The sequence below is a fragment of the Balaenoptera acutorostrata genome, chromosome 1 (genome assembly GCF_949987535.1).
Source record: "Balaenoptera acutorostrata chromosome 1, mBalAcu1.1, whole genome shotgun sequence".
NCBI lineage: Eukaryota > Metazoa > Chordata > Mammalia > Artiodactyla > Balaenopteridae > Balaenoptera > Balaenoptera acutorostrata.
In genome coordinates, this window is record NC_080064.1 from 37226051 (window position 1) to 37238750 (window position 12700).

A 12700-nucleotide genomic window follows, 5' to 3' on the forward strand; every position below is an offset into this window, starting at 1 on the left:
TCTGTCTCCCCACCTGAATGTAAGCTCCAGCAGGGCAGGGATATTTGTTTTCATTACTGATATAGCCCAGATGCTGAGAACAATGCCTGGCACATATGAATGAACGACCGAGTTACTGCGAGGGAATTGTCCCTCAAAGTCAGAGGACATGAAGTCAGATGGCAGTAATCCTCCAGGATGCCACAAGAGGGCATCACCGGCCCCGATCTTGTTGGTCAAAGGCAGCCTAATTGAGCCTCAGCTTTCCTCTATTTGGGCGGAGGGAGGAGAGAAGAGTTAAGGAAATATCGGTATGTCTTCCATAAAGCTAAATGGATTTCCTGTTTTAAAGACGTGTCCTGTCCTTTGGTGTCAAGTCACTCTTACTGTTTTTAGTCTTGGAATGGCCTTTTTGTAGAATCATGATTTTTAAAATTAGTACCGCAGAAATTTTTTGGAAATTTTACTAATTGGAAAATCCAACAATCTGGAAACCACTGGTCTAAGATGATAATAGTTTAATAACAATGGAACTTTTTAAAAAATGAAATCTTAAGGGACTTCCCTGGTGGTCCAGTGGCTAAGACTCCACGCTCCCAATGCAGGGGGCCCAGGTTCGATCCCCGGTCAGGGACCTAGAGCACACATGCTGCAACTAAGGGTTCTCATGCCGTAGCTAAAGATCATGCATGCCGCAGTTAAGACCTGGCTCAGCCAAATAAATAAATACTTTTTAAAATAAATAAATGAAAATGAAATCTTAAGTATAATACAAATATCCAAAACAAATATACGTTACATGAAATTTATCACTATACATTTATTTTCCCCCAACTTTTTATTCCCCAAAGTTCAAAACTACAAAAAGTTGAAAGAATGAGTACCTATGACACATTTTCTTTCTCTCTTTCTGTTTACTGGGCTATTAGAAAGTTTCCGATAGCATGACATTTCACTACTAAATATTTCACATTACGTGTCTATAAGAATAAGGCCGTTCTCCCACATAATTACTATATCATTATTGTGGTAGTGTGAGTCATAGCCTCCAAATACATCCACATCCTAATCCCAGGAACCTGTAGATATGTTACTTCACATGGTAAAAGGGATTTTGCAGGTGTGATTAAGGATCTTGAGATGGGGAGATTCTCCTGGATTGTCTCGGTGGGCCCCAGGTAATTACGAGGGTCTTTATACGGCAGGAGGATCCAGAGTTAGTTAGGAGATGACACGACAGAAGCAAGAGATTTGGAGTGCAAGGAAGGGGTCACAGGCCAAGGAATGAAGGCAGCTTTCTAAAGGCAAGGGAACAGATTCTCCCTTGAAGCCTCTAGAAAAGAATGCAGCCCTGTCAACACCTTAATTCTACACTCCTGACCTCCAGAACTGTAAGAGAATAAATTTGGGTTGTTTTAAGTCGCTAAGCGTGTGATAATTTGTTACAGCAGCAAGAAAACAAGTACAATTATTAATTCAATACTGTCATGTGAAACAGAGTACATATTAAAATTTCCACAAAGGTACCAAAAGTGTACCTTCTGCTTTCTTCCTGCCTTCCTTTTCTTGGTGTGTTATTGGGTTTGGTCCAGGATCCAGTTAAGGTTTGTATATTGCATTTGATTGTCATGTAGTATAAGCTTTTTTTGGTCTGTCTCATTTATGCATTGTATTTATTTTGGGCTGTGTTGGGTCTTCGTGGCTGCGCGCGGGCTTTCTCTAGTTGCGTGGAGCGGGGGCTGCTCTTCGGTGCGGTGCGCGGGCTTCTCACTGCGGTGGCTTCTCTTGCTGCCGAGCACGGGCTCTAGGCGCGCGGGCTTCAGTGCTTGTGGCACGCGGGCTCTAGAGTACAGGCTCAGTAGTTGTGGTGCCCGGGCTTAGTTGCTCCGCGGCATGTGGGATCTTCCGGGACCAGGGCTCGAACCCGTGTCCCCTGCAGTGGCAGGCGGATTCTTAACCCCTGCACCACCAGGGAAGCCCTAAGCTTACTTCTAAAGTTAAAATTTACAGCAATTACTTGCTGTCTTGATCCACATTAGAAACTGGAAACTACAAAAAATCTCGAGCATTTCCTTTACCTTTTCTTTTTTTCGGCCGCGCCGCGCGGCCTGCTCGGTTTCAGTTCCCCAACCAGGGATAGAACCCGCGCCCTCTGCAGTGGAAGCGTTGGAGCCCTAACCACTGGACCGCCAGGGAATTCCTAGGATCTCTTGTTTTTAACAGTTCTAGTTCTAAGGCTAAACTACCTCATCAGAAAGTATATATATAAATATGTATCATGGCGCCTGCGCCGCGCGGGAGCGAGCACGCAAGCCCAGGGCGCGCGCGCCGCTGGCGTTTCCTCGGCGCGGAGGAGGGGAATGAAGTAAGGGGGGCGGGGGGGGGGTCGTCAGCTTTGGTGTCTGTGTTGGCCAGTTCTGAAATCTCCTTGAAGGAGCCCTACATTGAGGAAGATCAAAGCAGCAGTCTTTGCCAACTGGGGAATGGACCGTTTGAGTTCCTTTAGCAATGATCCCTCTGATAAGCCACCTTGCCGAGGCTGCTCCTCCTACCTCATGGAGCCTTATATCAAGTGTGCTGAATGTGGGCCACCTCCTTTTTTCCTGTGCTTACAGTGTTTCACTCGAGGATTTGAGTACAAGAAACATCAACGTGATCATACTTACGAAATAATGACCTCAGATTTTCCTGTTCTTGACCCCAGCTGGACTGCTCAAGAAGAAATGGCCCTTTTAGAAGCTGTGATGGACTGTGGCTTTGGAAATTGGCAGGAAGTAGCCAATCAAATGTGCACCAAGACCAAGGAGGAGTGTGAGAAGCACTACATGAAGCATTTCATCAATAACCCTCTATTTGCATCTACCCTGCTAAACCTGAAGCAAGCAGAGGAGGCAAAATCTGCTGACACAGCCATTCCATTTCACTCTACAGATGACCCTCCCCGACCTACCTTTGACTCCTTGCTTTCTCGGGACATGGCAGGATACATGCCAGCTCGAGCAGATTTCATTGAGGAGTTTGACAAGTATGCAGAATGGGACTTGAGAGACATTGATTTTGTTGAAGATGACTCGGACATTTTCCACGAATTATAAGAGACCAGGGATTAATCAACCTTAGAAAGTTTCAGTTAATGGAACGGCGGTATCCCAAGGAAGTCCAAGACCTTTATGAAACAATGAGGCGATTTGCAAGGATAGTGGGGCCGGTGGAACATGACAAGTTCATTGAAAGCCATGCATTGGAATTCGAACCCGGAAGGGAAATCAAGAGGCTCCAGGAATACAGGACAGCAGGCATTACCAACTTTTGTAGTGCCAGAACCTATGATCACCTCAAGAAGACTCGAGAAGAGGAACGCCTCAAACGCACTATGCTCTCGGAGGTTCTCCAGTACATCCGGGACGGTAGCGCCTGCCAGCAGGGGCTCCGCCGGCAGGCTGCCATTGATTCTGGCCTGAGTTCTTCCGTACCAATGGCTTCGAATTCAGGTACACGAAGTGCACCGCCCTTGCACCTCACTGGCCTCCCTGGCACAGAGAGGTTGAATGAAAAAGAAAAGGAGCTCTGTCAGGTGGTGAGATTGGCCCCAGGAGCCTATTTAGAATACAAATCTGCTCTATTGAACGAATGTAACAAGCAAGGAGGCTTGAGACTGGCACAGGCAAGAGCACTCATCAAGGTAGACGTGAACAAAACCCGGAAAATCTATGATTTCCTCATCCGAGAAGGATACATCACTAAAGCCTGAGGCTCTCCGGGCCTGGTGGGCCAAAGGACAGTACGGGCATTCTGGAGTTTTGTTTTTGAGCTGAATTCTCCTTGTAAAAAGAGGGGAAGAACCAAGGAAACCTTAAGTTGTATGAATGTCTACTTTCTTCTCCCCCCTGCTTTAAAATACTGCTGTTGTTGGTATTCTGCTGCAGAGTTATGTGCGAGATAAGCTATTATTAACTGTGTGTGGGCATTCATTCCTAACCCCTCTTGTAACTAAAACAAGAACCACAGTACCTCACGTCACAGTGTTGGTAGAAATAGAACTAAACCAGTCCTTAGTCCCAGGAGTCCAGCTCAGATCCTTGTACTTGCTTGGGAGGTTGGTTTTCTGATTATCTGTTTTGTCTTCAAACATTACAGACAGATTTAAAATAAAGAAGTTATAGAGAGAGAAAACTTTCTCTTTCTGTCTGAGGATTCTTTTCAGCTGACAACTTATGTTTATGAGCAAAGAGGAGGAAAATCTCCCCATGATGGTGTTGATGGTGTTGTCCCACACTGCATCTTCAACTTTAATGTCTGGCTTTGTAAGTTGCAGTCTGGCTGTCTAATCTGCAGTAGACTCTTGAGGAGGTGACACTGGATATAAAATGTCTCTGTTATTTTTAGAATTAATGGATTAAAATGTTGTGCTACTTCAAATAAATAAATACATAATAAAATAAACATGTATCATACAAAAATCAACCAACTATACTCCAATTTTTTTGAAGTTTTTAGAAAAGCCAAGTTCCACAAGTGCAGCAGTTAGAACCCCAGTCCCAGAGACGTGGGTCTCGCCTGAGGTGCTCACGTACTGCCTTGAAAGACCTTTGCAGACAAATAGGCCCAAGCCTCCACTTGAATTCAAGACCTAACCAAAGCCAGGTTAAGCGGATACTCTACAGCTAGCAACCGTCTACTGCACGATTGACTTGCCCCGTGCCAGGCCCCGTGCCGAGCACAAGAAGCAGTTCAAGTTCATGCGGGGTGGTCTTCAACGTGCAAACATAAACCCGAAGCCCTAGGAACAAAGTGCGTTCTGCAGCTCCGTGAGTATATGCATTTCTGAAAACCGTGGGGCCGCTCAGGCTAAGGAAACGGTGGGCGCTTGTCTCGCGTCTCCTCCTCCCACCCACGGGTGCCGCCTTCCTCTAACCAAGATCAATATCACCGCCCCACGCTACCACACGACTCCGCGAGCACCAGCTTCACCGTCCACACCAGACCCGCTTTCCGAAGACAACTTCACAGGAACGGAACACCACACCTTGCTCCCACAGAGGAGTCCAGCTGCTTTACGAATAACAGCCAGAAACCGCAAGCACGGCTCGCCACTCACTGTACTTCACTGGTCTCGCGCCGCCAACCGATGGGACTCCAGCTGCTTGCCCGGGTTCTGAAACCACACGGACATCACGCGCCTCACCGCGAGAACACCAAGAAAACAACCATCAAGGCAGAAGACACGACACACCACACACCGAAAATCATCGCTGGACAAAAACAAATTGGGACACACCGACACAAACACGACCTGCAACCAAACCAGACTGCTTTGCCAACCTTTGCAGAACAGGGAACGCTACCGCCGGAAACACAGAAGAACACAACATTCCTTTACTTTTTTGTACAAGATTATTAGCCTTGTGAAAACAAGACCTCAAAAAATTGACGAGAAACTCGGAGTTGTTTCTCTCCACGGAAATCTTTAGTAAAAGGCGAAAGATTTATGCGTTCTGAAGAGAAACCAGAGTATGACGTCATCTCCTCGCACACAGTCCTCGGCTAACGGTAAGTCCCAAGTCACCAATGGTAACTATTTACCCGCAAACAACGAGTGAGTTCTGCCATTGTTTCAGACAATCCTCTGAAAATATCCTGATTTCGAGCGGGGGCGGGAGTCCAAAGAAATACAAGAATCTAGCCTTTTGAAAGTAGGCAAGACCCTGAATGCAACGCATTGTGGGTATGTAAATGAAGCCCAGTCACCAACCTCGCGCTTCGGCAAATGCCTTCGTTTATTAGTTTTCCTGCTCGGTCTAGAGCCACCACCAGGGGGAGGAGCAGAAGCCAGATAGGAATATAGTCGCCGAGTCCAACCAGAAAGTCTGTTTTTTTTGTTTGTTTTTGTTTTGTTTTGTTTTGCTTTTAAGATACTTTCACAGGTTGGGGCAGATTTCCCTTTTTTTTTTTTAGTCTTTTTTTTCTTCTTCTTTTAAGTTTTATTTAAATATTTATTTATTTATTTTTGGCTCTGTTGGCTCTTTGTTGCTGCACGTGAGCTTTCTCTAGTTGCCGCGAGCGGGGGCTACTCTTCATTGCGGTGCGCGGGCTTCTCATTGCGGTGGCTTCTCTTGTTGCGGAGCACGGGCTGCAGGCGTGCGGGCTTTAGTAGTTGCGGCACGCGGGCTCTAGAGCGCAGGCTCAGTAGTTGTGGCGCACGGGCTTTGTTGCTCCGTGGCCTGTGGGATCTTCCGGGACCAGGGCTCGAACCCGTGTGCCCTGCATTGGCAGGCGGATTCTTAACCACTGTGCCACCAGGGAAGTCCCAGAAAGTCTGTTTTATTTTATTTTATTTTTTTTTAAGGGACGACATTTATTCCTTTTCCAAATGTTACAGTAAGACCAGGGGGAAGAAAATGGTCTTAGCAGTTAGAAAAAAAAAAAAAAAGTGCAAATCTGGGGTTTGGCCGTTAAAAGTTATTTACAACAATGTGGGGGGAGGGAAGACAAGAAGTTGTTTCACATTACAGACCTCCCCCCAACCCCAAAGCTTAATACTTGCTTACAAGTCAAAAAAGAGACACAGTTGATTCACAAGCTGGAGGTTGCAACTTGAGTAAGACATTTAGAAAAACCTAGACGAGGGCAGTGTCCTCCCCAGCCCAGGTGCCACTGTAGGCACAGCACAAGAGACTACAAACAACAGGGCAAGGTGGACACTCAGGGTTTGGGAGTGTAGGCAACCCCACCTCTGGCTCAGGGATTTGGGGAGTAAACATAACCTACTTGGAGAAGAATTGGGGAAGACAACCAGCAAACTGCCTTCTGCGCGGCTGGGGACAGGGAAGGAGGTAGGGCCAGGGGCAGGAGAATTTCACATCACTAACCTAACTTGGGAAACTGCAAGGGACCATCTTCAACTGGCCTTAAGAGGAAGAGCAGATGGATGATGGTGTTGCCGCAATATCAGCTTCCCTGTGCACCAATGCCGAACAGAAATACGGAGACAGAGATTTTGGAGGAAGAGAGAGATGGCTTCATTTTTCTGCCAGGCAGAAGGGAAGACACAGCAGGCTAGCGCCTGAAGAACTGTGCCCCCATTCCTTCGGGAATCGGAAAAGATTTTATACGTGGGGCTCGCAGTCTGGGATATATGATAAGGATCAAAGTAGTGAAGGTCTTGCATTCTTCTTCTTCCTGCGTTATTTCAAAACAGTCACTGCTGGCATCAGGCAGCCCGGTAATTGGGTCGGTTTGTCTCTGGGCTGTTGGCCTGCGACCTTTTTTCTGAAGTGCAAATGCTACAGGGGGTGATTTGCTACAAGGCAGTGCAGGATGTAATTCACATAGTGTTAAAGAGTCATAGGTTCGGGGTGGCACAGTGGTTAAGAATCCACCTGCCAATGCAGGGGACACGGGTTCGAGCCCTGGCCCCGGGAAGATCCCAGATGCCGAGGAGCAACTCAGCCAGTGTGCCACAACTACTGAGCCTACACTCTAGAGCCTGCAAGCCACAACTACTGAGCCCGCGCGCCTAGAGCTCATGCTCCACAACAAGGGAAGCAACCACGATGTAAAGCCTGCACGAGGCAAAGTAGAGTAGCCCCCACTCATCTCAACTAGAGAAAGCCTGTGCACAGCAACGAAGACCCAATGCAGCCATAAATAAATTTATTTTTTTGAAAAAAGGAGTAATAGGGCTTCCCTGGTGGCGCAGCGGTGGAGAATCTGCCTGCCAATGCAGGGGACACGGGTTCGAGCCCTGGTTTGGGAAGATCCCACATGCCATGGAGCAACTAGGCCCGTGAGCCACAACTACTGAGCCTGCGCGTCTGGAGCCTGTGCTCCTCAACAAGAGAGACCGCGATAGTGAGAGGCCCGCACACCGCAATGAAGAGTGGCCCTCACTCGCCGCAACTAGAGAAAGCCCTCGCACAGCAATGAAGACCCAACACAGTCAAAAATAAATAAATAAATATTAATTTTTTTTAAAGGTAGTAATAGTTTAGCTTTGTGAAGTACAAATCTAGGTACAGACACTACAGGTTAGTAACAGTTTAAAAAAACAACTAGGAGTGATTAACTCTTTCAGGCCAGGTTATATTTCTTCTACAGCCTGTTCACTGTTCTCTTTATTTTCCTTGTTCTAAGGAGAGGGAAAACTTCGTTTCTATTTGTGCTGCAACAATGGGAGAATTAACAGGAGGGAGAGGAGGAGAGTGAACGTGGCTCGGGGGCAACCGCTCCTTCCCTTCTGGGCACAGGAAGGCAGCCAGGGCACCAGGTCGAGGCAGTGACCTCACAAGGACAGCACAGTTTTTGCAGTTTAGAGATCACCCACCTGCCCCCACCCAGCTACTCATTCTGCTCGCTCGCTGGTGTAGGGCCCCCAGGGAGTGGATGCTCTGCGCCTGGGGCCCTGCCTCTTCGGTGTCTCCTCCCTTGGAAGCAGCACCAACCTCTGCCCCTTTGGCCTGGGGCTCCTGGCTGTCTGGTGGCGGCAGCCTTCCCTTCCTGGGCAGTGCCTCCCTCGCTGCAGGCACCGACCTCTCCCTGCTCCTGCCCTTCCTCTGTGGGTGAGAAGGCAGACGAGTCACCCCCTCCCTCCTTCCGATTTCTCTTGAAGGACAGGCCACTCAATTTGAAAGGCTTCTTCAAAGAGAATTTCTTCTTCTTGGAGGTCTCCTTGGCAGGGGTTGGAGGGGGGGACGCTCCCCCTTGACCTCAGCGCCCTGGCTAGGGGGTGCTGGCTTGATGGCATCGCCAGGGGCCCCGGCTGCCTCCTCTGTTCCGTTCAGGGGGGCGACTCCCCTTCACCTTTGGGGGAGAAGTTTCCATTGCTTTTCACGTGGCCGTTCTCCTGTCTGTTGACCTTAGCGGGGAGGCGCCTGCTGCCTCCTCAGTGGTCACGTAGCCCCCGGGAGCCTTGGAGCTCTGACTGCCCATGTTGGGGCTTCTGCTGGGGGCGCCCCGAGCCGTCCCGGGCTCGCGCCCGCAGAGGATAGTTCAGTTGGGTGGGCCTGGCCGGCGGAGGGGTTGGGGCTCGCGGCGGAGGGGGAAGGGGGCGGGAATCCAGCTGCACCCCTCTCCGCGTCCGACCTGCCAGCTGCGCCCGTCCAGCTCCGCGCCTGAATGCATGTTTGTTTGTTTACTGAAGTACATTTGATTTACAATATTGTGTTAGTTTCAGGTGTACAGCATAGTGATTCAGTATTTTTGCAAATTATACTCCATTATAGATTATAGATAATGGCTATAATTTCCTGTGCTATACAGTATATCCTTGTTGCTTACCTATTTTATGATTTTGTTTTATAACACTCCAAATTAAAATTTCTCTTGAATTAAAAAAATTAAAATTGAATTTTTTTAAAGAGGCTTGAAAATAATTGTTTTCATACATTGATGTAACAAAAATGTATGGAACACTGTGTCAAACCCTGTGCTAGGCCCTAAGAGACAGGTATGTGTGATAAGCAGTGATGACAATTTCAGTGACACAGGCTGAGCAATAAAGGATCCGTAGAAGTAGTGTGGTGAGGGGGGTCTAGGCAGAGAGGCACCATGAGCAGTGTGAGCCTGAGAGGTAAAAGGACAAGTGGCTAAATGACAGGACGAGATTGGGTCTTCAGTTCCAAACTAAGACTTTGGATTTACCTTGAGAACAATGGGAAACCTCTGAAAAGCTTTAAAGAATAATATGATCAGATTAGTGTTTTGAAGCAGCATCAGCATCACCTGGTGTTATCAGTATTATGAGTTGAATTGTGTCCCCCCTCCTCCAAATTCATATGTTGAAATGCTAACCCCCATTACTCAGAATGTGACTTGTTTGGAAATAAAGTCACTGCAGATGTAATTAGTTTAAATGAGGCCCCCAGAGCTGTCAGACAATAAAGTTCTGTTAAGCCACCCAGTTTGTGACACTTTGTCATGGTACCCTAGAAAATACACCTAATATACCTGGGTACTCGTTAGAAATGCAAATGACTGGGCCTCACCTCAGACCTACTGAATCAGAAACTCCAGGTGGGACCCAGATACCTGCATGTTAACAATCCTCCACATGATTCTGATGCAGGCTAAGTTGAGAACCACTGGACACCCATTCTGGCTAAAGTAAGGAGACTGGAGGGCAAGACATTTGGGGGATGATTTAGGACTGAACAGTAAAGCCAGAGAGAAATAAAAGGCAGCCTGGACCAGGGGATTGCCAGGATTGCTCAAGGAGAAAGAGTGGAAAGTGAAGAGAGGAAAAAAAGTCTAGGATAGGTCCCTAGAGAACAGTGGCCTAAGGGAGGCGCGGCAGAAGGAGCAGTGAAATTAGGAAGGCCAGAGGAAAAGCAGCAGTGTGGACAGCACAGAAATCAAGGGCAGTGCACCACAACTAGAGAAGCCTGCACCACAACAAAGAGCCCACGCCGCAACGAAAGATCCCACACGCCTCAAGGAAGACCCCCTTGAGGCCGCAACTAAGACCCGACACAGCCAAAAAAAAAGAAAAAAGAAATCAAGGGCAGAATATAAGTTTCAAGAAGGGAGTGGTTAGCTCTGTCAAATGAGTGATCAAGTGAGGTGGGGACAGAAAAGTCCATTGGATGCAACAACAAGGCAGTTGCTGGTGACCACAGGGGTGGGGGGTGATGGAAGCCCAACTGCAGGGAGCTGATGAGGGAAGCCACGGGAGGTAGAGAACTCAGGCAACGCTTCTGAGACATTGGGCCTGTAAAGCCAAATAGAGCCGGTAGCTGGAAGGGGTGTGGGATTAATGGCAGCCTCCCTCTGCCCCTTTTGTTAATATTAGGAGAGTGTTAAACATGCTTAAACACCTTGGGAAGGAGCCAGTACAGATGGAGAGAGTGAAGAGCCTGGAGAGAGAAATTAAAGGACAGATGAAGGAAGTTGGGGAGTGGGAGGGGAGGAGGATGGAGGTCAAGTGAGGTAAGAGGAAGGAAACAGACTCTGACTCCAAGGTGGCAGGAGGAGGAGGGGAGGGAGAGGGTGCAGTAGTAATCACCACAGTGAGGATCTCTGTGGAGCTGGCCCTCCATCCTATCCCTCGCCAGCAGTTCCTCCTCCTCCCACCCCTCTGGCCCTTATATTCCTCTACCTTTTCAGCATCTGCCCTGTAGCTGCTGAACTGCTGGAAAAATCAGACCACTGAGCCAGGCCTCTGATGAAGGTCCGGATATTACTCGACATGTCTCTAGTTGGCTCTGCTTCCCACTCTCGAGGCGCTCACTATATACCTTCTTCTCTCACCGAAACCATCCCACACCTCCTCCCCAGCTCTCAAGTTCAGCAGATAACCCCACTACAGAAGTCGCTGAGAAAGCAGAAGCTACTTCCTTATCTTCCCACGCCCCAACCTAACAGCGCCCAGCAGAGGGCCCCTTCCTCTGCCCTCCTCCCATCAAAGACCATCCCCCTCCAGGGCACCAGCTATCTTTCCTCCCCGCTGGTTCATCCTTGCAGGCCAGGTAGCCTCCATCAACTCCCAGCTGAAAAAGAAAGGGAGAGGGTAAGACGGTGGAGGGGGGGACAGGAAGGGGCAGCGGGGGAGGGTGAACTTACTAGACCTACATCACCCTCCAACTGCAGTCTCCTTTTGGAATATAGTGATCAACCACAACAAAGAAAAAACTTCACTGGGTATTTTTGTTTCAGAGAAAAATTCGGACAGAAATCTCTTTATTAAAAACAAACTTTCCTACAGCCACAAGAGAACAAATGAAACTTTCATTCTAAACAATTAGTTTCCACTGAGTTTCACCTCGAAGCTTAGTAGTCTTTACTGTGGATGCATTTGCATCAACTGGTACCATTTTGAATTAATTAATTTTCATACTAGATGTTTTAAATGACTTTTGTAATTATCTAAACAGTGCTTTGAAATTGATTCAAACAGCAGAGATTTCAGGATACATTTAGGTGAAATAACTTCTATAGTAAAACAGAGTTCTTAGTTTTTCCCCTGGTCTCTACTTCCTCACTCCTCATTCTTTATTACTTTAAAAGTTCATCATGAACTATTTCTAACTCCACAGAAGAGTGTAGAGGACAAAAACACACCTGATACTCAGATTTAATAGATATGAACATTTTTTCAGATGTGCTTTAGATATGTTTGAAAAGTAAACAAAAGTTAACATAGCTCCCTTTCCTCCCTTTTGGAGCCTGTGGAGGCCTGCTGGGAAGAGGACTTTAAAATGATGAGTATGTCTGGAAGGCTCTGGTGCAAGGCCATTTTTGCTGGCTCTAAGCAGGGTCTCTGGAAGCAGAGGGAGCACACAGCTCTTCTGAGAACTGAAGGTGTTTATGCTTGGGATGAAACCGAATTCTATCTAAGCAAGAGATGTCCTTATGTGTACAAAGCAGAGACAGCACAGTGACTCCTGGTGGCAAACCAAACCAAAGAGAGTAACTGGGAAAAGGTAATTCATGCCCATGGAAACAATGGCATGGTTCCTGCCGAATTCTGAAGCAACTTTCCTGCTAAGGCCATTGAACACAGAATCTGTGTGATGCTGTATCCCTCAAGAATTTAAATTTATTAAAAAGTAAATAAATAAAAGTGTGGGGCTTCCCTGGTGGCGCAGTGGTTGAGAATCTGCCTGCCAATGCAGGGGACACGGGTTCGAGCCCTGGTCTGGGAAGATCCCACATGCCACGGAGCGACTGGGCCCGTGAGCCACAACTACTGAGCCTGCGCGTCTGGAGCCTGTGCTCTGCAACGAGA

The 12700-nt window shown here is 47.7% G+C and overlaps 1 protein-coding gene, 1 non-coding gene and 2 pseudogenes across 2 annotated transcripts; 2 read left to right on the plus strand and 2 right to left on the minus strand.

Moving 5' to 3' along the window:
* The first annotated feature begins 2360 nt into the window (after window positions 1-2360).
* LOC102997368 (transcriptional adapter 2-alpha-like) lies at window positions 2361-4446 on the plus strand. The gene is given in 2 exon segments (XM_057544976.1): window positions 2361-3063; window positions 3066-4446. Coding segments are annotated over 2 exon segments (1266 nt in total). The 5' UTR covers window positions 2361-2462; the 3' UTR covers window positions 3731-4446.
* A 932-nt stretch (window positions 4447-5378) lies between these two features.
* Window positions 5379-5494, minus strand: LOC130706016 (U5 spliceosomal RNA). Its single transcript, XR_009006431.1, has one exon. It is a non-coding gene; the product is annotated as a U5 spliceosomal RNA (small nuclear RNA).
* A 2822-nt stretch (window positions 5495-8316) lies between these two features.
* LOC103020060 (MARCKS-related protein-like) lies at window positions 8317-8946 on the minus strand (annotated as a pseudogene).
* A 3082-nt stretch (window positions 8947-12028) lies between these two features.
* LOC103019773 (60S ribosomal protein L35a-like) lies at window positions 12029-12700 on the plus strand (annotated as a pseudogene).